The following is an 18673-nucleotide window of genomic DNA, read 5'->3' as shown; positions in this document are numbered from 1 at the left end:
TCATTTAATTTAATATCATGCTTTCAGATTCATTAGAGTTGTATATTTTAGGATTTGCTTGTGTTCTTAAGTGTTTGCCATGATTTTCATTAAAACTGTATTTAGATTTTCTTTTAAAGTTGTTTTAAATGTTTTTTTGTTAACTATAAATTTTATATTGGTCCCATAGACTTATTTTATATATTTTTTTTGGCCTTTTTGCATGATTTTAGGTGAAAATTTTGTTTTCCCAAAAAACAGCAACGAGTTCGCATTGGCATCAACTCATGTTCATGGTGCCATAGTTGGCACCATCGCCTTATTCTATCTAGATACTTCCCTCCACCCAGACTAGCTGCCGCCGTCAACTATAGTTAGTGCCATGGCCATCGCTCCGATTCATAGTGAAGTGAACTTTTTTCGCTATTCTCGCTTTGTTTGAGCTTTAAATCGCACCTCTCGTTGGATAGTAGCTTCGTATTGATTAGTAGATTATTTTTATATAAGTTTTCTATCTATATTGAAAGACGACTATATACACGTCGACATACGATGCTAAATGTCCCAGAGGTTAAAAAACATTTTTATCTTTATATGAATAAACTAATGTATGAGTAAGATTGATATAGTTTATATAATAAAACACATAAAAACTTAGGATTTTCATGAAAATTATAATTAGTCGTCGTATATACGTTACTATGGTAATTAATTAATTAAAATCAATCTCATTTTATACATTACGTTTAGGCTTTGACATAGTCCATATTTTTTGCAAAAATTTATGAGTTTCTCTGTATTTTGCAAAGAACTCAGTTTTAATTTCAATCCGTTATGGTAAAATAGTACAAGGACTTAATTGAAATTGTCTTTATATGTGAAGTCTTTTTTGGTAAATATAAAAGAAACAAAAAGAAAACATATTAACAACGTGGGCTTTGCTAATGCTAATCAGCCGCGTGATACTAGGATTAGAATTAAGGGTTTTAGGCGTTTCAGGGCTTTAGAAGAAAAGGTATTAGGGTTTTAAAAACAAAAAAATTGACATTGTTGTTGTTGCTTGGCCCTTCAATTTGGCGGCTAGGGTTTTTAATCCCATCACCCCTTCTTTGTTTTTAAATCTTTTTCTTATTACACCTGTATAGATTTTTCCTATTTCGTTGCAGACATTTATATTATACAATCACAAACACATATTCATAAAGTTCTAAGCTTTGATCAACTCTCATTCTTCAAAACTTTTAAAAGGATTTTTTTAATTTTGTTTTCTTGTTGATTCTTTCAAATTAACTAAAATTCTCATCTGGGTATTCTTATGATTCCCAATCCTTGATCGTTACTTATCTCAAGTAAGTTCAAATTCCCTAGATTACTTTTTTGTGAAGTTTTGGCTTAAAAATCCATCTGGGTATTCTTATTTTATTTGATTCAGTATAGAAGGAAATTAGAGAAGAAAGGTTTAATCTTTTTGTTTATTTCTGTGTTTGGTTGTTGTTGGTAGCTTTGATCATCGCATTATTGAGGCTTGTTTTGTTCTGAATTGAGTTATAAATTGGTGCATATAAGAGTTAGAGATTAGCCTAGTGATACATAATTGGATACAATTTCAAGTATTTAAATTTGCCAAAAAAATGAGTTACTCTGAATCTCAAGTTTCTTTTATGTCACCACAACCTTCATATCAATCAGGCAGTGACTCCATTGCTGTCTGGCCTCAATTCCCTATGAACAGCAATGACCAATTTGATTCACATTCACAATATGAGCTACATCAACCCCCTTTTAAAAGACCTAGAAACTCAGAAGATGGCAATAGAATCCCTCTACCCAGTAACCTGCCCGTCAATAAAGGAACAACAAACATCTTTTTTAAGACTAGAATGTGTGCAAAGTTTAGGACTGGTAATTGTAGGAATGGTGAAAATTGCAATTTTGCTCATGGTATGCAAGATTTGAGGCAGCCCCCTCCGAATTGGCAAGATCTTGTTGGTTCAGTTGGTCGTGGGGAAGAGGATAGGCCTGCAGGGAATTGGGATGATGATCAAAGAATAATTCACAAGATGAAGCTTTGCAAAAAGTTTTATAATGGAGAGGAGTGCCCCTATGGTGATAGGTGTAATTTTCTTCATGAAGATCCGTCCAAGTTTAGGGATGATGTAGGGAGGTTTCGGGAGAGTTCTGCAATAAGCGTTGGAACTACTATGCAGCAGCCAGTTATGCATGTAACTAATGGATCAAATGTGATTGAAGTTAATAAGTCTGTTATCAGCGCTGGCTCAGATGCTTTACGAGGAAATATGAAGCCAGTGTATTGGAAGACGAAGTTGTGTACTAAGTGGGAGATTACAGGTCATTGCCCTTTTGGCGAGAAATGTCACTTTGCTCATGGGCAAGCTGGTATGTGCTTTTGGTTAAATCTTATGAATTCTTGTGGTTTCCTCCTAGGTAGTTTGCTTTTGCCCTTTTTGTTTGAAGTTGCAATTTTTATAAATGATATAACATTTTTGCTCGACTTTGCTAAAAAATTTAGATAAATCGAAAATGGTATATGTTATGCATTAATTGTTTGAATAAGAAATGAACAAATTTCGTCAATAGATCATTCGTCGAATACTCCTAGGTGATGTGATAGGTTAGAAGGTTAGGTGAAGGAGTGGATGGAAAGTATCGATAGATACTGTCGAAGAACAAATGTTCTAAATAATGGAATTACTCTTTTGAAAACACCACTTATATTAAATTTATTATCTTGGTGTTTTTAGTCATAATAGTAAGTTTATCTATGAATTTTATGAGCGATGGTGTTGCTACTCTTAAGTGATTATCATAGGGTTGATAAATAGTCTTTTAAATATAACTAGGTATAAAATGCAGAGTCACTAGTTTTTTTATATCTTCTAGTTTAGTTGGCCTCAAAGTTCCATAAACTATTTTGGTGGATGATCCTAGTTGACTACTAGTAACTGAAACTTTTTGTTTATGTCATCAGAGTTGCAAGCCCCTGGAGGACATTCTGAAGGTGAATTTGGGAATGCAATTTCCAGTTTGACCAAGCCACCACTGATTGTTGCTACTAATGTATCTCCAATTATGACCGCAAGTGTACCTAGTTTAGTTGAGGAAGGGCAGAATAAAAAATGCTTGTTGAAGTGGAAAAGCTCCAAGAAAATAAATCGAATTTACGGCGATTGGCTTGATGATCTGCCGTTAGGCCAAAACTTAACAAACCAAGTGGAGAGCTGAGCATCAGGAAGATCAAAATTTAGACTAGCATATTTTGAGTTGTTGCAGAGTCGCAAGAGATGAGAAAAATGTGTTTCTACCCTGCTTTCTCAAAGCTGGTATTTTTTTGGCTAGATAGGTGTTTGAATAGGTAGGTTTGTTTTCTTCTATGTTTTCCTACCTTATTCTGTTTTTACATTTCTTCAGTTTATTGAGGAAATTCGAGATATATTTCTGCAACATGTAACTAGTCATTGTTTGTTGATTGAAACAGAAAATAAAACAGCTTTTTAGCAAATATGATCACTTGATTTCCTACGTTTCGGCGTATTATTTCATACTTCTGTCTTCGAGCAACATTGGATAATTTTTATAACATTATTACTATTTGAACAAATGGTATGATTCATTTTCTTTGAATAGCTTTCAGCCATTGCCATGGTTTCAAGGATCTAACAACCCAAAAAAGATGGTTGCTTGGAAAGAAAGTAAGAAATAAAAATTTCAAAATCAGAAGTCTAAAAAAGGACAACCAAATTGGATTATGTGGGTCCAATCAAAATACATTGTCCTAAAACTCAGAGTCATGACACTTGTCACTAGATGACACCATACGAAACCGAGTCATCTCTCCAAAAATTTGCAACACTCAGCACCAAAACTTAGCCACCCAATCAACCTAATGGAACAAAAGAGAGAGAGTCATGTTCACTCTCCTTTTTGCATCATCATCTTCACCGACATCTACTCTTCTCACTTCTCTCTCCAAAAAACTCTATTTCAAAAATCCAATCTTTACAAGAACTTTTTCCTGTTTCACCTCCACAAGAACCAGCATGGCCATAAATCTGCAAACCCATGCCTTTGCGGGCAACCCTTTACTTTCCAAAACCCTTAAACCTACTGATCCTCTCTCACCAAATTTAGCTTTGGAATCCCTAAAGACTCAACTTTTAGACAGCAATACACATCAATTATCTTCTGTGCATTTCAAGGTTTTGCCTTTTAGGAAGGGGAAGCCTCTTGCTTCCTCTTCTTCTGGTAGTGATGATGGAAATGATGATTTAGTGCCAAATTGGCATCTGGGTTGGATCAGTTTGTCTGATTGTAGAACATTGTTGGCTAATTCTGGGGTTGAATTGAGTGGAGAGAGTTTGGTTTATCTGGGTTCTAAATCTGATGAGGATGTGGTTTATTGGGCAGTTGATGTTTCTGGTGAGGGTAGTTTGGTTACTGTTTTTGGTAGCAAACAGTTTTGTTTTGTTGAGATGAGGACTCTTATGGTGGCTACTGATTGGGCTAATGAGAGTGCCATGGGAGATTTGTCTATTGCCGGTCATGTAAGTATATTTGGTTATCTAATCAAATCAATTTAATTCATTTGTTTGTTCTGGTAATGTATTAGTTGTTTTCTGGTGTGCCTGTTGATGGACTGACTAGTTAACAGTTTTTATTCCTCAAATTATCAGCTCTATTTAGATAGTTCATGATGAGAGAATGAACACATTTCCTGCATTAACCGAATTCTATTTGCACAGAAACTTGTTTTTCCTATGTTTCTTTGCTTCCATTTTCGCGAAGGTTTATGAATCTCCGGAACTTGATATTTATAACATATTCTAAGAAAGAAAATATCATTTCTCCTGTCTATCTTTGTCTTTATAAACATTTGAGTTTAACCATACAAGGCTTTACACAGTTTCATCTTCATTCATTACAAGAAAAATGTGCCTCTCAATCATATTATTTTCTTCTGAAAAGAGATTCAATTACGAACCAAGGCTTTATTCTGCTTTGCTGTTGTGAATTATGGGAGATTCTTATAAACTGCATAAATGTTAGTCAAACAGTGAGCTTAATGGTTGTCAATTTAGTTTTTAGTCAAAATGTTTAGTTAAGTTGATCATGTAATTGGTTGTGCTTTCCCCCATGTTCCTATCTTTTTAACCCATTTGATTGTAAAGCTTCTCGTCGTGCCATGATTCTAGCTTGTGATGGCTTTATGGCTTCTTCCTCATAATTATTATCTTACATCCATTTGGCAAAGTTCCATTAGTTGCTTGGACCTCTGTTAATATTTCACAATCAGCTGCACATACTTCATGCAACCTAATAAGTTTAATGTTTGCACATTTATTCACATTGTTTAGGCACGGGCATTGTTAGAGTGGCATAAGATATCAAATTTTTGTGGGCACTGTGGAGGGAAAACTGTCCCCATGGAAGCTGGGAGACGGAAGCAATGCTCCAATGAAGTGTGCAAAAAGAGAATTTACCCTCGAGTTGATCCGGTACAGTGATCTATGCCTGTGGGCTGCAAGTGCTGTTTGAAATTTATAATTGTGGCTAAAGATTGTGTATTTACTTTCTTAACTGCAAGTACTGTTGCTACAGGTTGTGATTATGTTGGTTATTGATAAAGAAAATGACCGTGTATTATTAAGCAGACAATCCAGATATGTACCGCGAATGTGGAGTTGCTTAGCTGGTTTCATAGAGGTATATGGAAACTTCAATATTATTTAAAGTTTGAATTAGTGCTCTATAGGACAAATCAGCCAACGTATTTACTATCTAGCTATCTACCATGGGTCTGTCACTGTGTATCATATTATGCCAGTTCCATTTTTTAAACTTGGTATTCTTTTGTAACTTTTCTGTTGAAATAGTCCGTATTGTCCTTAGCCAGGAGAAAGCTTAGAAGAGGCTGTAAGGAGAGAAACATGGGAAGAGACCGGTATTGAAGTTGGAGAAGTTGTCTACCATAGTTCTCAGCCGTGGCCAGGTATTGTTTCAGGTTAATTGTTTGATGTATTTTTTGTTTTCATAGTAGTAGACAGTAGTGAATGTTGGTGTCTGAAGATTCCAAATCTTTCGTGCTTTTCCGATGGAAACAATGATTATAAGTTTTTTAGGTGAACTATTACTTTTAGATTTGTTAAAATCAACTTGTCTATGCAAATCTTTTAACTTGCGGTGGTTCTGCAGATATAGGACCATGATATATACTGATTCATTTATCCTTCATGACCAGTTCATTTTCCTTTTTTTTTTTTCTTGCATATCCTTCAAATTCATTAATTTGTACGATCACATCATGTAGTGTTAAACTGCAATTTGTTCTGCCCCCTCAGCTATATTTTTTATATTCTCTTATTATTTATTTTCTGTGTTATTAATCATTTACTGTAATCCTCAAGTTTATGTTCATATTTCGCATATGTACAATACTAATTGTAACAAATAAGACTAACTACTTTTCTCTATGAAAAATAGGTGAAACAAAGAGAACCAGTTCCCATTTTATGTATACAACATTTTAATGTCTTAAATTCATGTTTTTAAAAACTACTATTGTTATCCAAACCTCAAAAGCATCCACTTATTATGCTAAAAAAATGAATGAATGACCGAGAGTCTCCATGCTGTGAGCCTGTGTCAATATTCTTTTTTTTCCTTCCTCTCTGGATTAGAGGGAGGGAGTTATTCATTTGCTAGTGAAGTAGTTTTATATTCACTCAATATTCTTGTGACTTTAGTAAACTTTTATGCGAACTTTGAGAAAGCATGCCTTGTCGATTTATTTTTTATCTATGCGTGCTGCTATTTATTGTTCTCTGGTTGTCATTTGTCTGTAGTTGGGCCAAGTAGCATGCCATGCCAGTTGATGGTGGGTTTCTATGCCTATGCAAAATCACTGGAAATAAATGTAGACAAGGCAGAGTTGGAAGGTATTTGAAAATGCAGAACTTTTATAAATTGCAGTTTGATCTATCATTCAAGAATTCTCGTCCCTGATACCCAAAATGCAAAAAGAAGAAAACTAATAACTTATAAAAAAACAAGATGGTGACAGAGATGTCTAGTTTTTTTCACTTTCTGTTGTCATCCTTTTTCTATGATGCACGGAAACCTTGAGGAAGGTGCGTTTCTTTGTTTCGGAGACGTTTTCATAAATAATAAAAGTTAGATTCCTAAAAAAATTATTCTTAAAGAGTAAACAATCCTAAAGAGTTGCCTATCTATCTATACTATATATAAAAGCACGGACAATCAAATTTACCAAATAGTCCTTTTTAACTTATAATATAACTATCGGTTTTATAGACATTAATTAATTGATAACAAACTAAAATATTTATTTAATTATTAAAGATAGAGTATGATTGGAATTGGAATTTGAATTAGATAAGGAAACAAATAATTCAGTTTTAAAAAAAACTAAAGAATTTGATTCGAATAAAACAAACTAAAACAAACTAATTTCTTGATATAACTAATTATAACTTACCATATTAAGATGTTTGTCTACCTCCAATATAATTACCATACCCGTATTCTGTAGAATTATATGTACCAAACTTACTAATAGAAAACCAATAGTACTAATTAATTATATTAAACATTAGTTAATTTGTTTTAGAACTCTGTAAAAGAGTTCATGTAATATTTGAATTCCTATTCCTAACTAAATGTCATTTTCGTCACTTAAATGTTATTTCTAAGAACTTATTTATAAATAAATATTATTTACGTCACTTCAACTTAAAAATTAATAAATTATAATATTATATTTATCTAAATAAAAATCCTAACTGATTTAATATTAATTATGAATAAAATATATTGTTATAATTATGATGAAGTTATTTAATATTTAAATTGACGAGTCACGTTACGAGCCATGTGCGTAGCACGTAATGCAAAACTAGTAATTATAAAAAACAAAACAGAATTAGTTATGCACAAACTTTATTATTCACTTTTTTCTCAATACACAAATAAAAACTTTTTTCTTCCCAAACACAAAGAAATCTAATTAGACTTGTATTCAAATGACTTATTTTATTAATTGTAAATTTGTAATAGTAATTTTTATATATAGAAATATATTTTAATACATATAAAATCCTATAATTTTTAATATTTATAAATATATCTCAATACTTTTATTGTTTACACGTTTCCCCACGTTTATGTTTCCTATATTTTGGGAAAAGCCGGTTCGTAGTTTCTGTTTCCGTATCTGTTTGTGTTTCCGTGCTACATTGTCCTTTTTTTATGTAACTTTTTATAAGTACTCCCCATGAAACTCCAGAGACAGTGGGTCACTTCAACATGTTCAAACCATAGTAGAAAACATGTTTACCAAGTAATCCTAGATCTAGATGTTTATTTTATGGTGGTAATAAAACAATCAAGTTTTGCATTATAGTCGGAGACTGTAATTGTGTTAAGAACTGAACCAGATTTTTATGGAAAAATCAATAACTGATCTCAGTAGCTGATGGTGATGGTTTAATCATGAAGCTAACGAGTTCTCAGGAACTATTTGCTTTAGGTCTGAATATAACTTGATATTTTTTTTCATTTGTCCAGATGCTAAATGGCATAGCAGAGAAGATGTCCAGAAAGCACTGACGTATGCAGAATACGAGAAGGCACAAAGAACAGCAGCTGCCAAGGTTGATCAGATGTGCAAGGGCGTCGAGAAAGGACAGAATTTGTCAGCGGATTTTAATGTAGAAAGTGGAGAACTTGCACCAATGTTTTTTCCTGGCCCTTTTGCAATTGCTCATCACTTAATCTCTTCTTGGGTTAATCATTCTTCAACAATTGGGGTGGAACTTGATTCAAAACGATCCACTGGTTCTATGTCCAATTTGTAGCAGTCTTCACATTTCAAGTAAGTGCTAATCTGCTATTAATGGTCGTCAGCAATGGAAATTCCCCTTTTCTTTATTTGGAGATTTTTGCATTTGATAATCTTCGGTAACTTGGAAATGTGGGACAATTTGATGATGAGTCTATATGACAGAGTGAAGAGCCAACTTTGGGAATCTTAGAAGGACCAGTGAGTCAGAGCGTAACTTTCTTGTAATAAACATTGTTTGGTCATTTTCCGTTTCAGCATTTTTTGTTTAAACGGGTCGGATTTTATACTATATATATCTATACATATATGCCTTGTTGATATGATGAACAAGATCATTCTGGCAAAGGATACGATGAGCTCATGCTGCTTGATTGATTATTTAAATAAATTACTGTTTAATTATTGAAATTAATTGTTTAAGTTCAGCACACAAAATCTCTTTTTCGACTTGCCGACAAGTTTGATAATGTGATTTATCAAATTTTATGTTCTTAGTTAGCTTAAGGAATGATAATAGTAACAGATTCAAGTAGTAGCATTAAATTCTATGAACACAGGCTGCAGTTAAACTGATATATGATATTCAATAAAACAAACAAATGGTGAATATGAACATACTATGGATGATTTCAGGTTTTGATATGTAACTTGTCTTCTTTGTTTGCCCATTTTATGACTGACCTTGCCAAAGCATCCATGGGATCTAGACATTTTTTCTGAAGAGGATCGTTCTGCGGCAGAAGACCCTGAAACTCATCGGATGCGAGGATTACAATGTTGACTGCTCCCATCAGGAGAATCTGAATCGCTATTCTTAGTAGATTCTGTGCGCCTACCATGTCCTTTCGTTTCAATGCTTCTGTTACAGGAACTAGAATATGATCCATGTTCGCCTTGTCTGGCAACACAACTTCAAAACCCTGCAAATTAATTGTAACGCTTAGAAAACTTGTCATTTATCACCATCTATGCTGCACGGAAATGCTGAAACATAAAACGCCCAAAATGGTAATTTCACAATAATAGATTATAAAAATGTAAAGTTTTGGAGTTCTAGAAGTCTTTTTGGAGATAGAAATGAAATATCAAAACGTAGGACTTGACAAGTAAACATGCAATAATCTTGACAAGTAATCATGGAATAATCTTGACAAGTAATCTGACAGTCAAATTCGTGAATGCTCTTTCTAGTAATTAAGGGTATGATTTCTTAGAAATTTTACCTGATTCTGAAGCATTTCCTGATAAAAATTAGCGGACAAAGTAGCATTTGAAGCAAGCAAACCAATTCTGACATCACTTCCAGCTTCAAGTGGCTTCAACTTAGCTTCCTTAAGCTCATCAGCAACACACTCACCAACATGAAAAAATTTCAGCAAACTTCCCTCAGATATCTCTTCATACCAAGAATGCGAAAGATGACACGGCATAACTATACAACGGGCACCGGATTGCTCAAGGAACTTCCTTTTACACCTTAAATTCGTAATCATCGCATCAACATTCCGCTCTGGGATGGAAATTCTACTACTAAATGAATGTACATAATTATTCGATGCAAGAACTCGACTCAGGGAAGGATCGCTAGAGACGATAAACGGAATGTTTTCGTTTGGATGGTTTCTCGAGCTCATCCAAACAAGCTTCTCCAAGAAAATAAGAGTTGATAGAACAGAAAGACCTCCAATTATGCCAACCGTATTTTCTTGTTTAAGCGGGTTTCCGTTCTCTTTTGGAAGAGCACCTGATCCTGAAATCTTATGGGATTGAGACGAACTCTTACCGGCATCAATTTGAATAGAAACCGAAGAAAAACCGTCAGCTACTTGAAGATCTGATCTTGCTCTATACCGAGTTGTTTTTTCATGCACACCACCAAGAAAAAATGGTGTATAATTCAGTTTATGAAATAGCAATGCCATTTAATTCTGAATTAAAAATGGCATTTCTGGACTAATTCTTCTACAAAACTACACCATAGTGAAAAAAATCAAGAATCCAAGAAACAGAAAAACTAGTTTATTCAGAGTTGCATAAGAAAAATAAAACTCTGATGCTCAAATATTTATAGTCAAGAATTAGAGAAAAATGTAGATATTTGTGAGTAGTATATGGTTGATGATGTCAAGGCAAGTAAGGACAGGATTTTGCCACTCTGAAAAAGGGTCTTTTTCAATTTTATTTTTCAAGTCAGCATTTATGACCAATCATCAGAGAGGTATGGAGGAATCAAAATTATTTTCATTTCTGCTTAGCTTTAGATCATTACCAACCGTACAAATTATTTAATTAATTTAACATATGATTTCTTTTATTCTTCCGATTGGATCTGTGTGAGCTACACCAACCACCACCAGCTCACTCTCTTATACTCTCTTTGTTCCATAACTGAATATTCAACATAAAAACAGTACTCTCTTTGTTGGAACAGTTTATGAAATGGAACGAAATTACCAAACAATGTTTCTGGCTGAGTCGCGGACTAGGTCGTTCTCTTTAATACGTTTCGCGGCTCTGCCTCTGATGGTGCAAGCAGTCGTACGTACCACGTCGCCCACAGGATAAAACAGCCGAACTCCGATGAATACTGCACTGTATTCAGCGGTCAATTACACCTTTCTTTTTATTGCTCAAGAACTCAGTTTTGTTTTTAAGAAAATAGCTGTTCTGTAAAACGATTATTTTTTTCTGATGGGGAAGACAGCAGTTTTCCTTTATTAAAGCAGTGAGTTAAAACGTGGGAAAAAAATCAGGGATTGTGTTTTATTCAAAAATAAAACCGTTACAAAAAGATTTCAGAAATAAAAAATTTATTAAGTGCTAAAACCGAGCCGAACCTGACCAGCCGGCCGGACGGCGCGCGCGTGGTAAATCGGGTAGGATGTAACTTCTAGCCCGTTCACAAAACTGGATACCCTTTGGGGCCTAAACCCAAGTGTGAGAGATCAACCTTATAAGCTCAATTAAATGAGCTCTTCTAAGTAATGTGGGATTTCCACAATACTCTCTTTACTCTCACTTAGCACTTTTCTTTTCCTTATCTTTTCAAATTTAATTTTTGTACCAACAACTCCCTCCTCCTATTTTAAAACTCTCACGTTTTAGTTTAGACAATTTTTACACTGAATTTTCTTATTTAACCTTTTTCTTTAATCATGTTAAAATAAATGTTATGCAAAACTCCACTACCGTTACTATTGATAAAATAGGAAAATATATCTTAATAAAAGCTTTCTTAATATTTGTCTAAAATGTGACGCAGAATAATCTAGTAAATTTATGTATAAACCGGGACATACTTATTATTTTTTAATTTGTGAAATAGAAAAAAGCGACAAGTATTATAGAACAGAGAAAATATTTAACATAAAAGTCATCAATTTTGTTGTAAATAAATGAATCTGGTCGAGTGAAGATTCAAACTCGAATTTTCTTTATAAATTTTCGTAGATGAAAATACCAATTTATCTACTAGGGGTGTGCAACAAACCGAGCTGAATGCAAAATCAAACCGAACCAAATTAAATATAGTCGGTTTGGTTTATATCTTCTAATTTCTTTAAAAAAATTGGTTTGACTTGATTTTTTATTTTTAAAAATTTAAAAGAAAACTACATAATAATAGATTTTTAAATAGTACTTCCTCCGTCCCATAAAAAAGTAGTATTATTTAAATATAAAATTATTAAAATATTCTTAGATCTTATCATATCAACACTAATTGGTTATAGTAACACGAAATTATTAAAATACCTTTAAATTTTATCATATTGACATTAATTTAGTTATAGTGTCAAAATATGACTTTAATGCGTATGAAATTCTGGTAGTCAATATTCATATAAAGGCTTTGGATTTTGTAAATTATTAACATGTAATTGTTTGTTTAAATTTTTAAAAGGATAATTTAATAATAACGTCATAAATTAACTATAATTACTTGACTTTTTTTGACAAGAATTATCTAACTTTTTAATTCTTTACGTAACAGAGGCATTTTAAAAAAAAATATTTTTTATGTGTTAAAATGGTTAAAATGTACAATATATTAAAATTTAACTTAGATTTGATTTATATATTCAATACATGTCGATTGTTTACTTTTTATCTTTAAATTTTTAAAAAGGAAACATTATTCTAGTATTTTGTTAAATCAAAATAAACCTAACCGAACCGAATCAGAGTTTACTCTTCAATTTGGCTTTGATTTTTATTGTCTTGAAAAACTGAATTTTTTTTTATCCTCGAAAAAAAACTGAATTTTAAATCGATTAATACACCCTCCTATAAACTACTCCGTTATTGGCAAGATATTTATTGATACGTATAAAGACAAACATTCATTTACTATCACTGCATAATTTAGACTAAAAGAAAATAATTATCAGCCGTTTCTTTCATCATGCAAACATTTTTATATTAAATGATAGTGTTGAACTCATAAGCACATGATACTAATTTATAGCCGTTGAATCAAGGGATAAATATAGCAAGAGCTGCCATTTTCGAGTAGTGCACTCTGAATGATAATACTTGTGTAATGTTTTTACATTTAGAACTAGCAGTGCACATGGGTTACATATTCTGTCACATTAAGATGATTACCTTCGTGATTATGATTTTGTTTTTTAAAATTTCAGACAGTATCTTATCTTCACTAACAAGCAGACAAGTGCAATATCAATTGGTAGATTTGAATATTATCTTTAAAACTCACAAATTTGTAGTTTATAGGTTGTTAGTTGTGAGAAATTATACCCTATTATATTTAATAATTAGTGGAATCTAAATATTAAGGAAGAACGCATTTATAAAATAGTAGTATTATTAATCAAGAAAGGGAATGGGGGAAAAAATTGATAATTGTTTAACAGAGCGGAATAAAACATAAAAGATATAAAAACAATCGATATTAATTGGTCTATCTAATTTTGTCGTATATATACTTATGTGGATTATGTTTTGTAATTACTATACAAATTTTTAAATTTGCCAAAACCATCGGTAGTAGGAGCACCGTCCTATTTTCTGTTGAAAAAAAATGATAATTTGGCTATCAATACAATTTATATTATGATGTCCACGTCTATATTTTTCACCGAAAAATAGCTTCGTGTTTGCCAAAAGATAAAAATTGATCCTAATTTTGCGAAATTTTAAAATTTATTTCGTAATTAATTGTACTAAAAGTTGTGATTTGATTTACCCTTAACCCCCTAATCATCTTCTATGAAATGACAAAATTATAAGAGCAAGACATATGCTCAACAATTTTTATTCATGATGAAGTGATAAATAAGGTTTAAAAATATAGAGGTGATAGACAAAATTGTGAAGGACGTATCTAGCTCTAATTGGCTTATCATTCTATATATAATAGCTGTTTTATAATGTAATTTTTCATTGGTGGATACTAAATAAATTATTGAGGTGTAATTGTTGGAGTTCAATAGAAGTACGACACCTACTCAGAATCTGACAGCAATATCATAGTATTTTTTGACATGGACAATGGCTATGCTTTCCATCTCAATCCACAATCTTAATCAAATTGTTGAGACCATATACATTTCCATCACCTTATATACAATTCTGATTTACTTTTATTGTTGATTCAGAAGTTATAATGAATGTAACTGTTTTATCATTTCTGTCTACATTCTAGTTTGTCAATCAGACTTAAATTCATTTAATTTTCATAAGGACTGCAAAACTGAATAATAACTTTAACTATTTTGGACCAATGAATTATCACTCAAGTGGTATAAGCTTAGGCAGCGAATTGATCAAATAGAAAAACTTTTATCTATATTTGTACATTTTTTTATCTTGTTACATTCGCCGTAAATCATAAAGGTGATAAATTCTCATCAACATAAATGGATGTGACAATATAGAGATTAGAACTCTAATTTTTCACAACTTTTACAATATGAAAACATTAATCGAACCATTCTTATGTAAACTTTTTTTTTTCTGTTTGTTATTACTCTATCTATGCCATTTTATGTGTCTATAATTATATTGTAGAAATAAAAAGTCTCATTTTTCTCTAGAAAAAATATTAATCCCCTAGTTAGAGAGGTGGTTTTTAGCCTTTTTAGCCGGAAACCCACCTCTTTCGTCCTTTTTAGTTCTTTTTTATCTAATTTATTTAAAAGCTCCAGAAAATTAAGAAAATTCTTTTCTATTTGATCAATTTTGGGTGCTCTTCTGACTTTATCAAAATCTTTTGATTTGTATGTGAAGGATTATTGATTACAGCAAGTATTTTTGAAATTTATTTGGCTTGCATATCAAAAATTATTAATTTGACCAAGATCCTAGAACATAAGAAAATGGAGAGATTTTTTTAGGTATTTGTTTTGGTGTTAGAAGTTTTTTTATTAAAGATGGTTGTTTGATTTGATGAATAAAAAGACGGTTGATGAAATTTTTTTGGTGGGACAGTAATTGAGAAGAGAAAAAAAGAACATGTTAGGCAAATTGAGATAGACTTTGTAAATCTAGAAAATTTGGTGAAATGAATTTTTAAAAAATACTTCAGTCGACTTTTTAATAATTAATATATATGTTGGATTAAAATTTATTAATTATTAGAATTATTAATTTATTGAATATTGCATAAGGCGTAAATTGAAGTTGGTTTTCTAAGATTTTATTAATTATTAAAATTATTAATTTATTAAATATTAATTATTAGAAGGTCTACTGTATCTATGTTGGCCCGGCGAGCATGAAATCTTAGTAGCAACGATGATTCCTTGTTGAGCAGGTTGTTCAAGGCAAAGTACTTTTTTTAGCATCTCCAATTATACTCTTTATTTTACATAGCATATTTTATAAAATAAAGGGCATCTTAAAATAAAGATTGATGCAGTCGACCGTTTAATAATTAATATACATGGTGGATAAAGTTTTTATTAATTATTCGAATTATTAATTTATTGAATATACATAAGGCGTAAATTGAAGTTGGTTTCCTAAAATTTTATTAATTATTAGAATTATTAATTTATTAAATATTAATTATTAGAGGGTCTACTGTATTTCAAATTTTACTCCAATGGACTCTCTATTATCAACTTTCTATTTATTTTTATTTCTATAAACAATAAGAAAAATATCAAATATTAATAATATTAATTGTTTGTTTTATTATATTTTATAAATATTAATAAAAATATAAAATGTTAATAACATTTTTTTAATTTATTTATATATTCAGTTTTTATATTGAAAATTTTGTTATCAAACAGAAATTTTAACAAAACGATGTCATTTTGTGGTTTTGATTGAAATAAAATAACGTCATTTTGTATCAAACAGAAATTTTAACAAAACGGGGGTGTTTCATTCAAGGCCAATCAACATATTTCTCTTGTCCACGTGGGTCTTACGTGGTAGTGCATTGTTTTGATCGCTCGAGAAAAATAGAATGCGAGTTCACGCATTTAACAGAAATCCATTCAGAGACTTGAACATACGTTTTTTTTAAATTTAGGGACCAAAAAGAGACAAAATTTAATTTAAGGATTAGATAATTAAAAGACGTATAGTTTAAGAACCTAATAATAGGTTAAGCCAATAAAAGTTGATTCAAAATCACTTCTTCTTTTATCATTTTTGGGCAACTTTTGTACTAATCAATGAAAATTTGGCTTAATTTGTTTTATAAAATAATAAAATGGGTCTTACTAGTATAAAAGTCTTGAGATTGTGAAGCCGAAAGGTTATGTTACACACTAATTCTACGGATAGCACCAAATGAAAATTTGATTAAGAATTTCTTTTCTTATCACTTGTTTCAGACAATTTGTCATAATCAAGGCATACTTCCTATTTAATTAATCTTTTTCAAGAAGTAGTATATTTTTTACTGAAACGTATAAAAAGAAAAAACAATATATTCATTTTTTTCATTTTTTTGAAATGTACGCGTTAATTAATTATGAAGAAACAAAATATAAGATAGGTAAAATAGAAGCTGAAATATTCGAACTCCAATAATTGATATCAGGCGTTAAATATGATTATCTGGAAGACATTAGCATTCATATTCGTCATACTCCTTATATATAAATTACAACAAAACTTTCAAAAGACTGAGCAAATAAATCCCCACAGTCTTGAATTGTATTTTTCACACAAAAACAGTTTGTTGACTAACCACAAAAAGTCTTAACTAGCGCAAGGGAATCACTTTCAAATATAATACACCGATTCGTATGAACTAAAATAAAATTTCCTTAAATGTTAATGCTTTTGCGAGAAGAAAATGCTGATGAGATATGAAGCTGCAATTATGAACCCCAATAGTACTACTATCGGCATCTTAAGCCATACATTAAATCTCAGTTTTAGAATATATTAAATTTCATATTTTTAAAGTAGTCCAATTTTAAACTAAAAATTTAATAAAATATTTATCAATTTAAAATATTGCATATTTAAAAATAAGTTCATTAATTTGTTTTAATTTTAATTTGGTTATATATATATATATATATTAATTAATTGTTTAATAAATATTTTTATAATTTATATAAAATATATTAAATTTAATAAAATTTTATTATTTAGATTTACTTTAAATTTATTGAACTATTAAAAAATTATAACCAATCTGTTTAATTTTTTACTTAATATTATACTAATTTATACATAAAAGTAATTGTTTTCATTGATATTATTTATTAATTATATATACTTATCTGATAAAATTTTGTTGATTATATTACTATTAACAAATTATCACATAAATAATTACAATTTAATAATTATTTCTTTATTTGGTTTTAAAAAAGTATTTTAAATTTTTGTTTAATTTTAAATTAATCAGTTGAAGGATTAAATTTTATTTTATTTCTATCGATTAAGCCTTGTGATATAATATGGTCTAATTAATAAAAATGACAAGTTGAAATAGAATACTGATAAAAAAATATTAAAATTTATGTTGATTGTCTATCGTCTCTAGTTGAAAGGTCAAATTTGTACTGTAATGAGCAACATTAAACTCAACTTATTATACTATACATTAAAGTGAAAAAAAACGACATGGCTATCAAACAACAGAAATAATAAAACAAAACGTAGATGATAGAGAGCAGGGGTGGACATGGACCGGTTAACCGGTCCACGCGAGAAATTTATAAACCGGTCCATAGTATTACGGTTTTTAAAATTAAAAACCTAAACGTAAAATTTTAGACGGTTAACCATTAAATCGGTTAATTATTTAAAACAGTTCGGTTTTTCGATTTTGCGGTTTTTAACCATATAACCATTAGACAAATTAGATATGAAAAAAATTTACTTTATAGATAAAATTTTAAACATAGTCTAATAATTAAACTTTAATCTTCATTCTAGATAAATATTTTATTAAGGAAGATAAAGTTCTTTCAATACATATAAATATATATATATATATATATATATATATATATATATATGTATGTATATTCTTCTAAAATTAAAATATACCGCAACATAAAATATTTACTAAATATGTTTTTGTGTTTAGAATTTTTTGTATGTAGATTATAAAATGTATTTTATTTAAATCATTAAAAAATATGCATGTACATACATAAAAAAATTATAAAAGTATATATTATTTATAAACCGGTTAACCGCGGTTTTTAAAACTCCGAAACTTAAACCTAAACCATTAACTATAAAAATTCAAAATCAAAACCTAAATCTAAATTTTTGGACCGGTTAACCACATTTTTCAGTTCGGTTTTACAGTTTCGGTTCGGTTAATCGGTTTGACAGATTGTTTTGCCCACCCTTAATAGAGAGTCTGAA

General features: G+C 30.6%; 3 protein-coding genes across 4 annotated transcripts; 2 read left to right on the top strand and 1 right to left on the bottom strand.

The window, feature by feature from the left end:
- Positions 1–962: 962 nt before the first annotated feature.
- On the top strand, positions 963–3539 carry LOC126655335 (zinc finger CCCH domain-containing protein 39). Its single transcript, XM_050349468.2, has 2 exons — positions 963–2376; positions 2969–3539. The coding sequence occupies exons 1-2, from the start codon at positions 1611–1613 to the stop codon at positions 3220–3222; spliced, it is 1020 nt and encodes a 339-aa protein (XP_050205425.1). The 5' UTR covers positions 963–1610; the 3' UTR covers positions 3223–3539.
- Positions 3540–3852: 313 nt separating this feature from the next.
- On the top strand, positions 3853–9265 carry LOC126655323 (nudix hydrolase 19, chloroplastic). Of its 2 annotated transcripts, XM_050349450.2 has the most exons (6): positions 3856–4541; positions 5352–5492; positions 5596–5700; positions 5887–5986; positions 6840–6932; positions 8581–9265. In XM_050349450.2, the coding sequence occupies exons 1-6, from the start codon at positions 3906–3908 to the stop codon at positions 8868–8870; spliced, it is 1365 nt and encodes a 454-aa protein (XP_050205407.1). In that variant the 5' UTR covers positions 3856–3905; the 3' UTR covers positions 8871–9265. The 2 variants fall into 2 exon arrangements, with proteins under 2 accessions (XP_050205415.1, XP_050205407.1); XM_050349458.2 differs by lacking the exon at positions 6840–6932 and having other exon boundaries at positions 3853–4541.
- A 103-nt stretch (positions 9266–9368) lies between these two features.
- LOC126655344 (uncharacterized) lies at positions 9369–10911 on the bottom strand. Its single transcript, XM_050349481.2, has 2 exons — positions 10081–10911; positions 9369–9777 (listed from the first exon to the last, which is right to left on the bottom strand). The coding sequence occupies exons 1-2, from the start codon at positions 10777–10779 to the stop codon at positions 9487–9489; spliced, it is 990 nt and encodes a 329-aa protein (XP_050205438.1). The 5' UTR covers positions 10780–10911; the 3' UTR covers positions 9369–9486.
- Positions 10912–18673: the final 7762 nt, after the last annotated feature.

Source organism: Mercurialis annua, linkage group LG1-X (assembly GCF_937616625.2).
Source record: "Mercurialis annua linkage group LG1-X, ddMerAnnu1.2, whole genome shotgun sequence".
Lineage (NCBI taxonomy): Eukaryota > Viridiplantae > Streptophyta > Magnoliopsida > Malpighiales > Euphorbiaceae > Mercurialis > Mercurialis annua.
This window is presented reverse-complemented; position numbering and strand designations above follow the sequence as displayed.